General features: G+C 42.3%; 1 protein-coding gene across 2 annotated transcripts; it reads left to right on the plus strand.

Annotated features, from left to right (window-relative positions):
• On the plus strand, positions 1-18,042 carry ghdc (GH3 domain containing). 2 transcript variants are annotated; one of them, XM_061222921.1, is made up of 10 exons: positions 1-658; positions 2,141-2,440; positions 2,784-2,980; positions 5,830-6,144; positions 6,611-6,908; positions 8,368-8,557; positions 9,521-9,592; positions 9,720-9,853; positions 11,520-11,608; positions 14,352-18,042. In XM_061222921.1, the coding sequence occupies exons 1-10, from the start codon at positions 511-513 to the stop codon at positions 14,571-14,573; spliced, it is 1,965 nt and encodes a 654-aa protein (XP_061078905.1). In that variant the 5' UTR covers positions 1-510; the 3' UTR covers positions 14,574-18,042. The 2 variants fall into 2 exon arrangements, with proteins under 2 accessions (XP_061078905.1, XP_061078906.1); XM_061222922.1 differs by lacking the exon at positions 1-658 and adding an exon at positions 689-868.

The raw sequence follows: 18,042 nt of genomic DNA on the forward strand, positions 1-18,042 counted from the left end.
GTATTGTAACGTTTCACTCGCATTGACATCTAGCTCGTAGGCCTAACCGTTGCTTTAATCTTTCACGTTATTGCAAGAACGTGACGTTGGGGGGGTTTTGCTGGTAACGTTACACAATTAGTGACATCATCGTAATTTGAAACGGTTAAAGTTCACTTGTGTCAGTGGACATCAATGTTGACAAGCTAAAGTTAGCTAAGGAAGTACGCTATTAAAAAACCAGTTAGCTGATGTTACCTAGCTAGCTAAATAGCAATAGAGAAGGGCTGAAAAAGTTTATAAAGTGGGTCGACAGAGGCCTCTGGGATTTGGCTAAATAAACGATATTTTACGCCACGACCTGCATGCCGTTAGTCTACAATGCTTTAGCTAATTGTAACTATAGACTAGCTAGTTTAGCGAAGTTATCTAGCTAGCTATGCAATATTTTGTATTTGTGACTAAGATAGCTAGCTACAGTAGCTACCGTAACATAACATTACTATTACGATAAGAAACGTGTTCCTGTCAATGGCAACAATTACCTTGGAAAAAACGAGGTTAGATGACTCGTTCGCTGCAATGGCAACAGTACAACGTCGCATTAAACGGACCAGTTATGTATGTTTTATCGTCACGCTACTGGTTATCACCTTGATTGTGTTTGGACATAATTACGGTACGTCATTACAACTTCGCGCACATGAGCTAGACTACTAGCTAGCTGTTTATGCTGAACTAACAACCTTTGTAAGGTATGTGTCGTAACCCTGTACCGTAGGGGCGGTGTAGCCACAATAAGATCCGCACAGCCGTTGGGCTTTTGAGCAATGCCCTTAACCCTGCATTGCTCCAGAGGAGGATTGTCTCCTGCGTAATCTAATCAACCGTAAGTAGTTTTGGATAAAAGCGTCTGCCAAATTACATATAACGCAATGTAATGTCTCGTGCCGCACTGATCACACAGAAGCTAAATAGCTAATGAGGACGTTTTAGGACCAGCTTTGTTTGTGTCGAAACTGCTGCGATGGAAATAGATTTCGCTAGCAGTCACACCTGTCCATAATGTAAATCTTCACGGTCATAGGAAATTTTACGACAACGTTTGGCAACTTAAATTGTAGGTACTATGTTGAAATGAAGGTGTTCTGAAATACACTCACTACCCTGCACAATCAATACCAATTTACTAAAATAGAATAAAGTAAAGCCGACTATCAGAATAGCGCTGATATCAGTGGCTAACATTACTAGGTTAGCTAACGTAAAAGTTGCTTTGTTGAGGGCGTTTATTATTTACTCGCTTGCTCAGTAAGTTAAACCACAGCGAGGCAACTCGTTCCTAATCGTGGCAGGCGATGTTAATTGTATTTGATTGGGTAGTTTAGCGTTTGTTTATTTAACAACTGCTTACAGAAATATATATAAATGAGAATGAATGTCATTGTGCACACCCAAATGCTGAAGTCCTAAATGCTGAAAATGTTTCTGCCTAACTGCATACATGCGACAAATACATGTTCATCTTTCTTTGGCTGTGTAGCTATTTCACGATTTTAGATGTTTAATCAATTCACATCTGGTCCAAGTGCAGGTTGCTTTATTACACTGTATTTTTATGCAGAAATTACCAGTTTTTAATCATAACATGTCATAACACTTTTAAAAAGTTAAGAATAAAAAAATGTAACTTTTCAATGCAATTATCTTATGATTATCTGCTTATATAAGTACACATATTAAGTGTTTATAGACACGTTTATACAGTTTAAAGCATTTTTAATCATGAAAGCAATGGTTTAAGTAGGTGGTTTTAACCTAGCTTGGGCTGTTTTTTTTCAGCATGGGTGGTGGGCAGAGCCAAAAGAACAGAAATTGTACCACTGTCCAAATACTTACGGTCTGCACTATACGTAGTATCACTGCACTGTCCAAAAAAAAGTGCTGTCATTTTTACATAGTGAAATCAATATGTATAAAAAATACCCTGACATATAAGCTGAAAATCTGCACATTAACCACATGTAAATTGTTCCATTACAGAGCTATAAGTGTCTTTGTCCCAAACGTTATGGAGCTCACTGTATCATGTGTTTCTTGATGAAGCGATTATCAGTGCCTTCCTATGATTGTGTCTGTTATCTCATGCCTTGTGTAACAGGACTTCTTGGGATACCCTCTCCTGTCTCAATCGTTGTTGGAGTTTTCTCTGTGGGTGGAATGGCGCTTCTGTGGAGAGACATTGACTGGAGGGTAAAGGGGCAGAATAGATCTGTGGGCAGCCTTCTCACTCAATACGTGGCCATGAAAGTCGTGGGTTGGCTGGGGAAACGACAGAGGGAACGTCTGGAAGCAGACACGTGTGACATCAGGAAAGCGCAGGAGGAAACGCTACTCAAGCGTCTGCGCAAAAATGCAAACACATACTATGGACGTCTGTACGAGTTCAGTGCAATCAAAGGTAATGTTAGGTCTAACCAGAGCATGTGTATCAAACATGGGAATCTGTGAGGAAATGTGCTTAGAAATAATATTTTTTAAGTTCAGAATAGCAGGTGACAGAGTTGACTACACAAAATACTGCTTTGTTTTTCCACTGGAACATAGTCCATTCACCATATTTCCCTGAATAATTTGAAGATTAATGGTTTCCATAATAACTCGCACTGACCCCTGGACCTTTGGAAATGACAGAAATGTACATTTAGATGATGGAATGCCTTAAACTAAACAAATGTGATTGACCACTGTATTAAAAAAAAAAAAGTAATTAAGCCTATAATCATAAAAATTTATTTTTTTAGACTCTGTGGCTTTTTGCCAGCATCACCCATTAACGGAGTATGAGCACTACCGTGACCTGGTCAAGCGTGTAGCTGCAGGGGCAGAGGGGGTGCTGATCGCTGGGAGACCCCTTATCCTGGCTATGACTTCTGGCACATCTGGAGCCAGCAGTATGCTGCTCAGCACGAAGGATACCAACACAGAGTTCTTCTTACAGGTCAGTGTCAGAACTGGGATCCAGATGGCATTTCACATTCAGTCTTTTCTCCCTCAGGTGTCTCCTAATTCTTGTAAGTTACCACATGAATAAATGGCACCATAATAGTTAAGACTACAGCATGTTGTTTTTTAATACTATTTTGGTACTACTGAGTCTGTCAGGTTCTCGGTGTATTCCACTGATATGGAATCAGGAGTTGTCAGGACAGAAGAGGAGCAGTACAAGATCAAAGCAGTCAGGCAGTGCCAACAAGGAAGCTGTACAACCTGGGAATGTGTGGACAACGGTCATAAGTTGGACAGACTGTGGAAGATGCCTCAAGCCAGGCTGAGTTTCCTCATTAGGTCCACTTAGGACACTCTCCCAAGCTCCGGTAACCTGTGCCTGTGGTGCAGCTCCAAGGAGAATAGCCACAAATCCGAGTCTACAGCACATCCTGTCTATGTGCAAGACCGCGCTGGCAGAGATCTTGGAGGCAGGCAGGGTGGAAGCGAACAAACGCCACCCTCCAGCGCGACCATGGCTGATCCACTTTGTGACAGAAGGTGATGCAGTACAGAAAATCATCCAGGGAGAGAGAACTGCCCTGACACTGATAACTCAAGTTTCCAACCAAGATCACCTCATCCACTCTTTAGCCAGACATCGTGCTGTGGTCCACCACATCCAGATCTTTGGTAATAGCAGAGCTGACAGTCCCATGGGAGGAAGGGATTGAGGCACCCTATAAGAGGAAGATGGAAAGGTACTCAGAGCTGGCAGCTGATTTCAGGGAAGCAGGGTGGAGAGTGGTCACCTATGTAAATTTGATGCAGAGGTTTCTTGGGAACATCCACCCAGTGCTTCCTAAAGAGCATGGAATGAAAGGACCCAGGCTGAGAAAGGTGGTGAGGGAGCTGGCTGAGGAAGCAGAGAAGGGGAGTGTCTAGCTTTGGTTAAGGAGGAAGGACAAGGCATGCGGAAGGTGAATTTTGGGCTCATCTGACCACAGCACATTCGTTCAATCTATGTTTTAATGGAAGTAACCTACAGCCGGTGCAACCCAGTCCTACAGACGGCACACAGATGGTTGCTGCAGCAGTGAAGATCTTTGTTTTCTTCTGTTACAGGTTAACAATTGTAGGGACTACAACTTCCACATTCTCACAGGAAAATTCTGCGACGTCCACCACGAATGACGTCTAACTTGGTTCAGCCAATCCCGTAATGGCGGGAGCAATAAACGGTCCCGTATAAGAGCAAGACACGTTCTTGGGATCTCTCTTCGGCTTTTTCTGCTTCTTCTGCTTCTTCTCTTCGACGCACCCTTTTTGGCCATTCGCTTCAGCTCATCTGCTCCGAGACTCGGACAGAGGCTGAATGCTGCACAGCGCACTACCAGGCCTACGGACACACCCAGTTACCTCGCGGTAACTACGTGGCCTATAGTGAGTGGAAATTGTTGTACGCGGAACGCTACATCAGTTTACCCCAATAAAGCTCAACAACGAAACCGCAACGAACTTTTACACCTGGAAAAGGACCAGCGGATCAGACGACAATGCGCTGCTAAGACGGGAACACCCCAGCCTGCGCATCTCTCCCGGACACCATTCACAGCACCATGCCGCTTCTACAAGGACAGCATGTCTTTTGGATCCAGCAATGCGTATGGACTCAGTGAGAAAACAAACATTCAGGCATAGCCAGTGTTTAGTTTAGTCTTAACTGTTTTTGTGAATCTGTTTTTCGATGTTTACCATCCTACCATTGTAATGTGTTTGGTTAGCTACATATATGTACGTGAATTGATTCGCCGTCTTTTGCGCATATATAGAGTAAAACTACGCAAGTAGTCCCTTCTCACAGCTAACTCTAACTCATTACCACAGCCAGAACTCAAGCTTACTCAAGCTAGCTACTCCCACCTTTCCTTTGTTCAACGCGCGCCCACACACACACATACACGCCCTAACTTAACCTACTAACTTCCCCTACTAATTCCCGTTAGTTTATCTGTTATGTGTTTGTATGTTTGTTTAATAAATATTTTATTAAACCCCGGTGTCCGTTTTGGAATCGCATAGACATGAGAGCAGAGTTAAAGCAGTCTTTCGAAGAACTTCCAACCTTCAGGTTATCGGTATGTTTAATCATTAGTATTGGTTATTTTAATTATTAATTAAAATACTAAATTTGTGGTTAGATATTTCTGATAATAGTAATTTTATGAGACTGATTACTTTTTGCAGTTATACTGCTACACAACATTTAACATTTAACCCCGGTTTCGTAGAGAGTAAAATCCCTGCGTTATTCGGCGGCCCGTGCGAGGACCCCTACACAATCAAACCATTATTTAAAAAAACTAAAAAAAACTGATATTGACTGGGCGCCACCATAATAATTCATAATGGAAGCCGTCTCATCTAGGCTTAGTTTGACTCCTGTGTTTGACTACTGAAGTGAACGAGTTGCGACCAGTTGCTACGGCCGCTTGTCCTCCAACACAGCCAAAAATGTCATCAAGGAAATTGTCACGTGATTCAGAACAATCCATACAAGAAAACCTGTGCGCTGGACTGAAGTGTGCAGAATGTGAAGAATCTTGAAAGGATCTGCATAGAGGAATGGTTCAAAATCCATCCAAATGTATAACCTTATCTAGCATTACAGAGAAAGACGCCTTGCATTATGAAACCTTGATTTTGAGAATCTATTTTTTATTAAATTAATGTATGATGTTGGTTGCTTCCATTGAAACATGAATAAAGTACTGTATTTTTCATATCTTGGCATTTTGAGTTCATATGAATAATTTCATTGTTTAATTTTTGTGCATTGTTTTGCCCTGCGTATCCATGCAGGGTGTCGCTGTGTGCCTGGATGCCATGAGGAAGGCCTTTCCCGCCAGCGAGAGCCTACAGCGCACCACCAAGTTCTTCTACACACCCACTTTGCGCCAGTCAGAAGCAGGCATCCCCATTGGACCAAACTCTTCCACCCCTGCCTCCTCCCGCCACATGCTAACCCTATACACCACCCCTGCGCCTGCCTTCCAGGTGTCCAGTGAGCCGGACGCTCTCTACCTGCACCTGCTCTTCGCCCTTAAGGACTGCAGCGTGGGCACCCTGGAGTCCAACTTTGCCGCCTCTGTCTTTTACGCCTTCTGTTTCATGCAGGTACACTGCTTATGAAGGCAGCCAAGAGCAGTATTGCTGTACACTCAAATTCAATGTGTATATCAGTTCAATTTTATGGGTGAGAATTATTTGGAGTTCATTTGAATTTGGCTCTGTGCTTTTGTGGATATGTCCATTTTGACCTGGCATTCACCGAAATTATCATGCAGTGGTATTTGCTCAGGCAGAACACTAGTGGGAATTCGGTCATATCAGGTCATTTCAAACACATTGCTAAGATATGGGATGCCGTTGAAAGCTTTGTGGGTGTACTGATTCCATGCTTCGTCTATATCAGGAAAAAAAACTGCAGTTCCTTTACGGACCGTGAGTCGCTGATCCTTGGTCTACAGTATATAGACATAAAAGCAGTTATTGCTGGTTGAGAATTATGTCTGGCAGGGGCAGTTGAACAAAAAGACCGAAGCAGCCCTGTGATGTTTCTCTGTCTACGCTCTGCCTTCAGGAGAGGTGGCAGGAGCTGGTGGAGGATGTGGAGCTGGGCCGGGTCAGCCCCCGGCTGGCCATCGAGGACGGGGTGCGGCGCGGCCTGGACCGGCTGCTGACGCAGGACCCAGAGCGGGCGGCCCGGCTGAAGGCCGAGTTCCAGCAGGGCTTCGAGGGCATCGCACTCCGCTTGTGGCCCCAGCTGAACCTGGTGCTGGCCGTGGACTCCGGCTCCAATCACATCTACGGAGAGCTGCTGAGGCAGCACTACTGCCGGGGCGTCCCCTTCTACTCCCCATTCTATGCTGCTACTGAAGGTCTGGCCACGTCCCCACCTTAAGTACACAGTCTGACTATAATGTCAAACGGATAGACATGCAGTAGAGTGTTTCATGACTTCGTCTTTAGCGTGAGCCCATTCCCTGTGTCAGTGTTGACCAGCGCCACTCAACTCCACGTCCTGCGGGCCGCATTGTCTGCAGGAATTTGTTTCAACTGTGTGCTACACCACCTGATTATTATACTTATACGAATTATTTTACCTGCTTGGTTCGGATAATAAGCGAATTACTATCTTCACACCTGACTCCCAGGTATAGGGAGGGTGGAAAACCTGCACCTCATAGCCCGTTAGTTGCTAATCCCTACTCTAGAAAATGGATACTCAAATCTGGCCCTTGAGTCCAAATTTGGCATGGTTTTATTTTTTTCCAGGTAATTAACTGAACTGTTAGTGCGACTAATTGGCCAGAGTATCTTCACACCTCACTCCCAGGTATAGGGATGGTGGAAAACTACTTTAGCAGTTTTTGGCCCTCGAGGATTGTGACTGGGTTTGATTCCACTTTAACACATTCCCTTCCCCTGCTGTGTTCTCTCAAGGGAGGTATTTACCAACTAAATGTGTGATGTATAACAAACAAAACTTAGCAGGTGCTCTGCCAGGGAGCATAGGCGATGAGCATGCTCCGTGCACAAGCATTTTCTTTTTCCGTCAGGTGACTTTGGAATGTTCATGAATAATTAATAAAAACCACCATAACTTATTTTTAGTGGCAATAAAAACACACCAGCCGGTCTTATAAAACACTAGTGAGTATTTATTAAACCTTACTCAAAAACACAAACAAAAACATGTTGTAGGCTGAAGTATCTGACAAAGTTAAATTCCCAGTTCGTAATCCCCCTTCCATTCCTGAATATGCCCTCATGAATTATTCCCAAACTCCAACAAAGAAATAACATCTCTTCTGTTTGAGAGCGCACTGAATTGCTCCTCTCTACTTCACACATAGAACATTTTTGGATTTCCCCTCTTGCTGGAAGCTTGCATTTTATACCCTTGGTGGGAGGGAGGAAAAGGGAATATAATTGCCCCCTCCCCTTTCATAATTCAGAAGCGAACCCGATTTGGCTTGGCCTCCATATCCAGGCATATTCATCCAGGCATCGTGGGGATTCCCCCCTTGAAGGAAGGGTACATCAGGATGAAAGCATACAATTTGGAATGGAACCCAGCCCGTGATTTGAGTAACAGGGCTCTGGAGTATATTTCGGTGATAGCTATGACTATAATACAGTCATGTATTGCAGAGAAAAGTATCGGTATTTGGGGGGACACGTGCTTCATATGTCTCTACGATGGAGATTTGAATTAAGTGCCCCATGACTGTATGTGTTTGTGTACACGCATGCCTGTGTGTGTACACATTGTGTGTGTGTGTGTGCATGCGGGTGAATCTGAAAATGTAATTCAGGGTTTGTGTGTTTGAGCAGGTCTCATTGGGGTAAACCTGTGGCCAGAGAAGGACCAGCGGCAGTACTTGCTCTGTCCACGCTCCATGTTCTGTGAGTTCCTGCCTGAGGCCAGTTTGGATGAGAAGCAGCCGCAAACCCTGCTGATGGACCAGGTCCAGAAGGGGCTCTCGTACGAGCTGGTGGTCACCAACGCATCTGGTCTCTTCAGGTTTGACACCCTAATGATTTCCTGGGAAGACTGGGAGTAATGTCTCTGTGCTGGGTTAAATATGTAACCGTTTTGGATTCAAATGCTTTCCTATGCTTTCCTGAGCTTGTCTGGTGTATTGAAACCAAATAAATACTCTCGAAAAGTGCAAACCCCAACCTTCTGGTCCTCTTGGTTGGCTCAATCGCACCAGGCAAGGTCAGTTGAGCACAGAAAAATATTAGAATCTATAATAATTACACATTTGATCCAGGTCTGCATACTGTACATGTAACTGTTGTAGATTGTGCATTCATACCACAGGGAGCCTAAATATTTGACCATTTACCAATGGATATGGATATGCATCTGTTCCTTGCTCCAACTTGGATCATCATTGCTTAATTTGAGCTGTTGATTGGACAGGGGCATGAATCCCCTGCTGTTGGTGTCAATCAACTTATAACTGGGCGAATACTTTTAACTGTCTCTTGAGGATGCCTCAGAACAGCAACTCGGATTATAATTATACACAATAGTGTCTAGTATCTACCCACTTTCAGCTCTCCAAACATTTGCTTCTACCTTAACATTAGATGTCCTCAAAGATCTTAGTATCATAAAGCTTTCTAAATTACTTATTGAGTAGTGTAAGTTTTACTTATATTATTGAGACTTTTGACACTTCACTGTTGTTTTAATCACTGTAAATCTGAGTACAGATGAGGGTCAGTGTCTGAAAAAGCATTTTAGGTTTATTTAATTTGGTGGCCACTAGATGTCATAAGAGTTTTCATGGTCTTCAGCCTATTTCACTTTGCTCTAACTAGACTAACTAACTTCCTCTTACTAGAATGGAAGATTAAGAATATATTTGATTAATGTAATAGAACTGAGTTATATGAAGGCATACAAACGCCAGTATTTTAGTTGGGACAAGGAGAGAAATGTACTACAAATCTGCTGTTACTATTGTCTTCCTAGGTACCGCATAGGAGATGTGGTGAAAGTGGTTGGATTCCACAATCAATGCCCAGTGGTGGAATTCCAGTACAGGTATAGTACAGACCTTAATTATTGTATGTGGCTCAATCACTGTCAGTATATAAAAGCTTATAGCTACTGTAGGCCTATGCAGTGTCAGGTGTCTGGACCTCTGTGTCTGTGTGTGATATGTCAACAGGCGTGGACAAATGCTGAACGTTCGAGGGGAGAAAGTGTCTGAGGCCATGTTTCTGGCAGCCCTGATGAGAGCAGTCCGTCAGTGGCCCGGCGCGGAGCTAGTGGACTACTGCTGTGCAGAAAGTGGAATTTTGGGTAAGATGGAATTGGTTGGCTGCTCGATGTTAAAAGAAGAAAAAGGTCAAGTGAGGAGACTTATACTCTATTCATACTACAGGGCTGTGACAGGTCTGCACAGAAGCATGCAGGGAATTGGTAGGAAACCTCAACAAAATTAGAGAAGTGTTTACAACCTATGTGCAGGCAGTCTTCCTGAATAGGTTGTTTTAAGATTTACAAGTCGGTTTGGCAGAAAAACATCATAAAGTTGAACCATAACGAAATTATTTTTCTACCCAGACCTCGTTATAATGAGCAATTCAAACAGAACAAAGTTTTTCTTATTTGCACAACATTACATGGTTAGCCTTCATATCATAAACACCATTTACATTTAAACTGTCAAAAATGTTGTCTCTGAAAATGTTGTTTTTACACTCTCAGTGGATGTAGCCCGGTTATTTTGGAATTGGTCCTAAAAACTTGATTGTCTGTTGTTTTCATAGACTTATTTAATTTCTTCTGAAACCTCTGAGATTGTCTGGAGCACAAGCACATGCTGGAAGTTCAGACACAGCTCTTTTTTGACTTGGGTTTTAGAGTTAGATAGATAGATAGATAGATAGATAGATAGATAGATATAGATAGATAGATAGATAGATAGATAGATAGATACTTTATTCATCCCGAGGGAAATTTTAGTCATTCAGTAGCTTATACATACACATATATACAGACATATCTCACACACATAAAGATCAAAAGTAAAAAAATCTGAAATAAGGTGCTATGGTAATAAATAAAAAAAATAAGGTGCTATGTTAAATTAAATAAATGTGCAATCCAATAAATATGCAAAGATGGTAGTGCAAAAAGTACAAAGTAAACAGTAAACAGTAGAGACAGCGTGATGTGGTGGAAGGAGCAGAAAGAGACTCATGGTGAAAAGTCCAGTTATCTCCTCCCGTTTTGTGTATTGTATAAATGAATGTCCCATGGAACAAAGGACCTTCTTGACCTGTCTGTTGAGCATGTCAGAGACAGGAGTCTGCTGCTGAAGATGCTCTTCTGTTGGTTTAGTGTGTTATATAGTGGGTGGCGGTCATTGTCCATGATTGCCAGCATCCTGTTCAGTGTCCTTTTCTCTGCTGTTGATGTTAGGATGAGTTAGAATGTTAGAATGAGTATATCCACAAACTTCTTCGATATGTTTGTTGCAGTGCAATCCGTAAGTATTTGCACAGTGGCACAATTTCTGTTATTTTGGCTCTGTACTCCAGTGTATCGGATTTGAAATGAAACAATGACTATGAGGTTAATGTGCAGACTGTCACCTTTAATTTGAGGCTAGTTACATCCATATTTTATCTGTGTAGGAATTATATTCTTTTTTTAATACATAGCCGCCCATCTTGGGGGAACAAAAGTAATTAGACAGTTGGCTTCTAAGTCTGCACCTTGCAAACTTAAAAGGTGACAGTCCAACCTTGTATTAATTGTTTAATTTCAAATCCAATGTGCTGGAGTATATACTGCACTGTATATATTTTTTAAAGTACTCAAAGGTGGTGGAATGCGAGAGTATTACCGTTCTTGCTCGGGCAGAAAAGATATGTAAGTGCCAGCTGTAGATTTCACGCAGTTTCACGGTTTTAACTCTTTGCTGTAAAATCACTCTGATTTGACAACTCTTGTGTCAAAGGCGAGTCCTCCGGTGGCTCTGACCCCCACTATCAAGTGTTTCTGGAGCTGCAGGGGGTGAGAAACCTGACTGAGGAGCAGCGCTACAAGGTGAGGAAGTCTTTCCGAAAAACACAGGCACTGCACAGCCAACCCTGCCGGGGGGGGGGGGGGGGCTCTTTCACTTCCCCCTCAGACTCGGTCATATGACCAAGGACCACAGCTATGGGTCTGGGTTTTAACAGACAACGCCCTTGACACCACCCTTCTGAGTCAGTATGGAGCAGGAGATTGTCACTGTTTCTGAAAATAAGCCTTGGCTGACTCATGTCTTTCAGCACATTCCACAACCTCTCTTCCTCCGCTGGCCATTCATGCTGTGTAATGTGTGTGGAGGAAGTTGACTCTTTAAATGTCATACTTGTTGTAGAGGAAGGAATGGTCACCTGGTTTTTCAACAATAGTACATTTGCTAGTTAAAGCCGTATACTTTATATTATTAGCTTGTATATAGCTATTAGAGAGGGTGTTTAAAGCCAGAACCTCGGAACCTGGAAAGGAAAAAAAAAACACTGAATCAATAGGTATATTAGAGGTTGCTCTACCAGCCTCCTACATCCTTATGGCAGTGCCTGAATCAGGTGTAATGACAACGCAATCAGTGTTTCAGTGTCTTCAGAACAGCTGAATGTGACCAGCGTCTTGAGACACGTTCCCCAGTGGAACCCCTTGGTGTGGTTTTATAGGAGTATTGAGTGTCACCCGGGTAACAGGAAAGACAGGTGTCTGCCACTCTGGGATGGGCCCAGACAGGAAAGCTCACAGTAACATTCAAGTGTACTGCACTTCCTGCCACAGGAAGTCACACAACTGCAAATGAGTCTGCCAGCCTTGATTTAAGACTGAAAGTTGCCTGAATGGCATGATGTCTTTATTTCTAGCTTACTACTTTCTTTACCATGGTTTCTTTATCAAAGCTCCAGGCGAAGATAAGAAACCTAATTTTTTTTATAAAAAATATATTTTCCCAAAAAATGGGTTCCACATTTAGGCACCCCTGGTTTAATACTTTGTGCAAACACTATTGGCAAAGATGAGTCTTTTCCCATGCTGATGGTTGACAAAGGCATTTTGCATGCTTGTTAGCTCATTTACTTGTTACCCCATTACTCTAGTGAAACTGGAAGTGATGGAATGACACAATATAGTTCCTTTAGCCTGAGATGAACTAAATTAAAGTCAAATTGTCTTGCCAATTTCACTTTGTTTGATTATATTTACAATATTTGTGTATTGAAATAATAGTATATAGTTACCCCATATGTTTGAACATAAAATATAGATCATTATCTATGTTGTTTATCATAAGCTATTTTTATGAAGGATGCCAATAATTCTGGAGCCCACTGTTTGGCAACATGTGGCATATGATGCTCAATATGACGTGTCAAAGAAAGCTGTTTGACATTTGAAACATTTGTCTCTGCATGTATTATTGAATTGCTTGTTTTATTATGTATGTTGCAAGTATGTCTATGTACTATACTGCTTTGTATGTAGAGAATTGCATATCTGTTATTGTAAAGTATTACGACTTTTTTCTCATTAGCATCCAGACCATTTTTTTAACATTACAGTTGTGTGCAGTGATGATTATACACCACCACATTTGTCTAAAAGGGGTCCTAATATATTACTTCTTTTAAAAAAATTGGGTGAAAATGCATTGAAAAATACTATTGTAGGCAATGAGAACAAAAAAATAATTCCCAAAATTACATTTGGGTACAAGTATGGCTAAGAAACAGAAACACTGAACACATCATTTTTTAACTTTTGCATAGCATGAATGCATGTTTGAAGGCTCATTCCATCATTTTTGATGCTAAACAATTTGTTTAAACTGGTTTGAAGCAACATTATTCTGCAAAATTACTTCTGATGGTCAATTGTTCCAGTATTTAAGGTAACACAAACTTTGAGCGGTGTCACAGTGTTAAACAAGATGGCACGACGGAAGGAGCTCTCTGAGATTGTTCGTAGCCACATTGTAGCCTTACATGATGCCGGTTGGTCACTTGATGAAAAGAATCATCTGGTGACATAAAAGTTATGACTTGGCCCGCTCAAAGTCCAGACCTTAATCTGATTGAGCAAATCTGGGATTTGCTGGATTCCCAGATAAATAAATCTGTTGTAACATCGAAAGAATCTCTTTGGAATGAACTAACGAGTGAAGAAATAAAAAATATGTGAACAATTAAATGCTGTAATCAGAGCACAGGGTGGCCACACTAGATATTGACGTTTTTCTCCAAAAAATACTTATTTTTGTTTTCACAATATATTGTTATCTGTTTTCTTATTTTCATCTACATGAGCCAATATTGCATGAAATAAATACTTGAATAGTACTTGGTTTCTGATTTATCTTCATTGTGTTAAGTGTATAATCATCACTGCACACTAATGTATTCCTCCCATGATAATTTTCAAAAGCTTTGTCAGCAGAGATCAGCATATAACACATGCAGTTATGTTAAGCAGGAGTTCAGGATAGGGTTAAAACTAAATGCACAGTAGTTTCTATATACTGACTCTGCATGTTTGGAGTTGGGACTAATATCCTCCTGTGCCACAAGACAGGCTGTATTTTGCACATTAAAGGGAGACAGACAGGCAGAGAGGCAGGGAGGCTTTTAAAAGCTGGAGATTGTGTGAATTATTTCTGAGGATGCATTATGCATGAACCAGGGGGCTCCCTCTCTGAATCTCTGGCTCTCCCCTCCGCACTCCTCTCTCCCTTCCCCTCTCCCCCATTCTTTTCTTTTTTCTCGTTCTCTCTCTCCTCCAGCTGGATCACTGTCTCCAAGAAGACTCGGCCGTCTATAAATCTTTTAGGCACAAAGGCAGCATTGGGCCAATGAGGGTGCAGCTGGTGGGTGGCGGGGCCTTCCAGGAGTTACGCGGACACATGCTGGCCTTCTCCCAAGCTTCGCCCAACACCTTCAAAATGCACCGCGTGCTGCACAGGAAGGAGTACGCCAATTTCCTGCGGGGAAAGATCATCTCCTAAGAGCTCTCTGAAGCTCTTTGTGGGAACCGGCCCCAGTCGGACCCCTGCCTAAGTAAGCTTGGCAGCGACAAGAGAGAGCCCAACCCTGACTGTGGGTTTCACGCCAAGCCCCCCTCAGGGGGCCTCTTTTGAAGGTCCCAGCCACCTTTAAATCAAGTTGTTAAGGTCGCCTTTTTATTCGCGCTGCACTTCTGCAAGGCAGACTCGTCCTTTTTCTCGTTGTCGTCAAGCCGTACCCTCGCGGCGGGAATGTGCATCCTCCTCTTCGCTGAGGACTGCAGCGCGGTTTTCCATCGCATGCTGTACGTGCCAGGCACGATTTCAGTGGTTACTATGGGGACAACAATATCTGCGATTCTGTATCATCTTCCGCCTTAAAGATGATACCCAACATGCAGTAAAAGGCACGCAAGGATATATCGAAAGTTCAAAGATAATGGAAAGTGGCAGCCACGGGGAACTGTGTATTAAATTTCACAGTTAAAAAAATATTTGAGTATTAAGTATGCTTTCCCGGGAGTCCTGAGGTCTTTACAGATGAGAGCTTATTGAAATCGGGGGGAAGGGAGAGGGATGTCAGACTCACAGCGAAGGCAGAGAATAAGTTACAGCATACCCCTGGGGATGTGTTGTTAAGAGCAGGACCCAGGGAACCGCAGAGGATTTTAGAGGGTTGAGCTCCTAAATCAGGATGGGGGCAGGGTGCAAAGGTCTTAAAGATCGTAGTTCAGGTCATACCCGTTGGCCATGCTCCATCATATGATTCCAATATTAATTGGATTTAATTTGGACTTTGCCTATTTTGCAATCACTTTCAATTTTTTTTTGTGCCAAGCTGAACTTTATAATGACATTTCCAAATACAGCAATCATTAATCATGTGTATGGATCAATAAAATCACAGCACATAATGATAATATGCCTTAGGTTCGTCAAGGTTGATCTCTGCTCTTATATTTCCCAGCTGATTGACTGATAGTCAAATGTGGGCATCAACCACACTGAATACATTTTGTTGTTTTTTTGCTGACACCGGTAATTATTTGCTGAGGGGGAAGTGTAGTCTTTGCTGATGTAAAAGCAGTTTTCCGTTGGGTAGTCTTTCCCAGACATTTGTTTTCTCTGGCCACAAATTGTGACATCCCGTTCTGCCACATCTCTGAACAGTCCTGCAGCAGGAAAGAATTGAGGGAAGTGGTTTAAATTAGAGCTGACAACTGATTTTGTGAAAATGAGAACAAAGTGGAAAACAATAATGAACTCCCCTTTAATCAAGGTTTGCTGTCATGAATCTGGCAAGTACAGTAATTCTCCAATGGCCGCCTAGACTTAAGCTTAAATCTTACCTGAAGCTAACCCCCCCCCCCCCCCCCCCCACACACACACACACACACTTTTTGGTAACCCCCCCTCCCCAGGGTTTTACCCCAGTTTACTGGCCTTGCCTGCCCAGATGATTGGCATCAGCTGCCAGTTGACCTGAGCTGTCCTTTGGCAGAAATGTCTTCACAGATTTGTTCTCATCAGGAGGGCGATCCCGCAGGGCACTGTCATGGTGCTATTGCCAGAGTGGCTCGAGTTAATTAAAGTTTTATGTTTCTGGATTTTCATGCTTTAAATTGCAGTGTTTTTGCAATGTTACAAAAACCACTGTCTTTTAAAAGGCTGATACCCTTAATTTTTTTTTAATTGACATGCATTCACCAGCTGGCACTTCCATAAAAAAGTAATCTAGGCTGCTGGGTGTCTCATCCTATTAATGCACCGCTCTAGTGCTTATGGTGCTATCGAATCTGGACAGTGCCTGTGCTGGTTGTGGCTGGCTGCCTTGCAGGGTAGCACCTAACTGGCTGTAGCATCGCACAGGAATAGACACCTTTAATTTCGTGGGACCTTTTGTCTCTGCCTACCAGCTATCCCCCTGAGATCAATCCCGCAGTCTGTCTGCACAAGCCACACAATGAAGTGATGAGGACTAACATAAGAATTGGGGATTCCCAATTTGGAGACTTCAAAGTTTTAAAATGCAGTGAGCTCCGTAATTGGGACAAAGACATTTTTCTTGATTTGGCTCTGTAACTGACACTTTGGGATTCATGCGTGCTTTGTATTGTTTGCAACATATTAATGTTGTGAAAGTAGTCTGTTTGGTGCTTGAAATCTGTGACCCATAGACATCACCAGGTGTTGAGTATATTTTCTGATGATGATGCTTCTGCTTGGTTTTGGGGTAGTTGACTTAAAGGTACAATAGGTAATTTCAGACTTCTAACAGTCAAGAAGGGAATTGCGGCAACAAACACCCTCAAATCACAACACTGTTTATCCCTCCCCCTTCTCTGTGAACCCCCACTCATACACACGCTATTAGCTCTGGCAATTAGAACCAATTTCCAACCAATGAGCTTGGATTATTGTACAGCTATGCAGTGTTCTGGTAGAGAGTGTTGGTTGGTGATAGGAAGGGATTTACGATGGTCTTGTTACAATGTTTTCACACAAAAATCTTCTCCTAGCAGTATGTTTTGAATCATTGTCTTGCTGTAGGATGAAGTGCCATCGAATGAGTTTCACGCCATTTACTTAAACTTGAGCAGATAGCATTCTTCCGTACTCTTCAGAATAAATTCTGCTGCAATGAACAGTTTCATCATCAATGAAGACAAGTGAGCCAGTACCTCTGGCAGCCACATGTAAAAAAAACATCACAGCCCCACCACCATATTTAAGAAATGAATGGACATGCTTTTAATCTTGGGCAGTTCCTTTTGGCCTCGACAATTTGCTCTTAACAACACAATACTTTTTTGGTACTTCTTAGCCAACTTTAATCTGGTCATTCTGTTTTTGCAGCTAACTAGTGGTTTGCATCTTGCAGTGTAGCCTCTGTAGTTCTGTTTTTGAAGTGTGGCCAGTAGTCACTGACACATCCACACAGGATGCAGCCTGAAGAGTGTTTCTGATCTGTCGGACAGCTGCTTGGGGGTTTTTCTTCATTATGTTGAGAATTATTATTCATGAACTGTAGAGGTCTTTTTTGACAAAACTTTCTAAACTTAATCTCAACCTGTTTTCATTGATTTCCCTTGATTAACAAGCTTGCTAGCGCTCAGGCTAATCAATCGGAAATGAACACGCAGCTGCTTCACAATGAAATGGACACTTGACCGAAATGGCCAACTTCTTAATCTTTTTCTCTTTTCTTTTTTTACCCAAACCTGCTGGAGCTATAATTAACTTAACTCCAAAAAAAAAAAAACATTTATAAAAATGTTTAGAAGAGGATAATCTGCAAATATTCAGTGTAAAATATGTAGCATGAAACTTGGGTTTAACAATTACATTTTTTAGCGAGCAACAAAAGCACACTAACAAGTGTCTCGATGAAGGAAAACGATAGTGATGATGTATGATCACTTGTATGACTTGTATGATTTTGTTCAGCTAAATAAAAGCTTTCTGGATCCCA

The sequence above is a fragment of the Conger conger genome, chromosome 2, assembly GCF_963514075.1.
Source record: "Conger conger chromosome 2, fConCon1.1, whole genome shotgun sequence".
Classification (NCBI taxonomy): Eukaryota; Metazoa; Chordata; class Actinopteri; order Anguilliformes; family Congridae; genus Conger; species Conger conger.

What these genes read in the sequence shown, in the direction of transcription:
- ghdc (XM_061222921.1), top strand. Translation starts at nt 511, where the DNA reads ATGGCAACAATTACCTTGGAAAAAACGAGGTTAGATGACTCGTTCGCT. An exon ending in ACACAGAGTTCTTCTTACAG is followed by an intron (nt 2,981 to 5,829) that starts GTCAGTGTCAGA and finishes GTATCCATGCAG; the next exon opens with GGTGTCGCTGTGTGCCTGGA. An exon ending in CTGAGGAGCAGCGCTACAAG is followed by an intron (nt 11,609 to 14,351) that starts GTGAGGAAGTCT and finishes TCTCTCCTCCAG; the next exon opens with CTGGATCACTGTCTCCAAGA.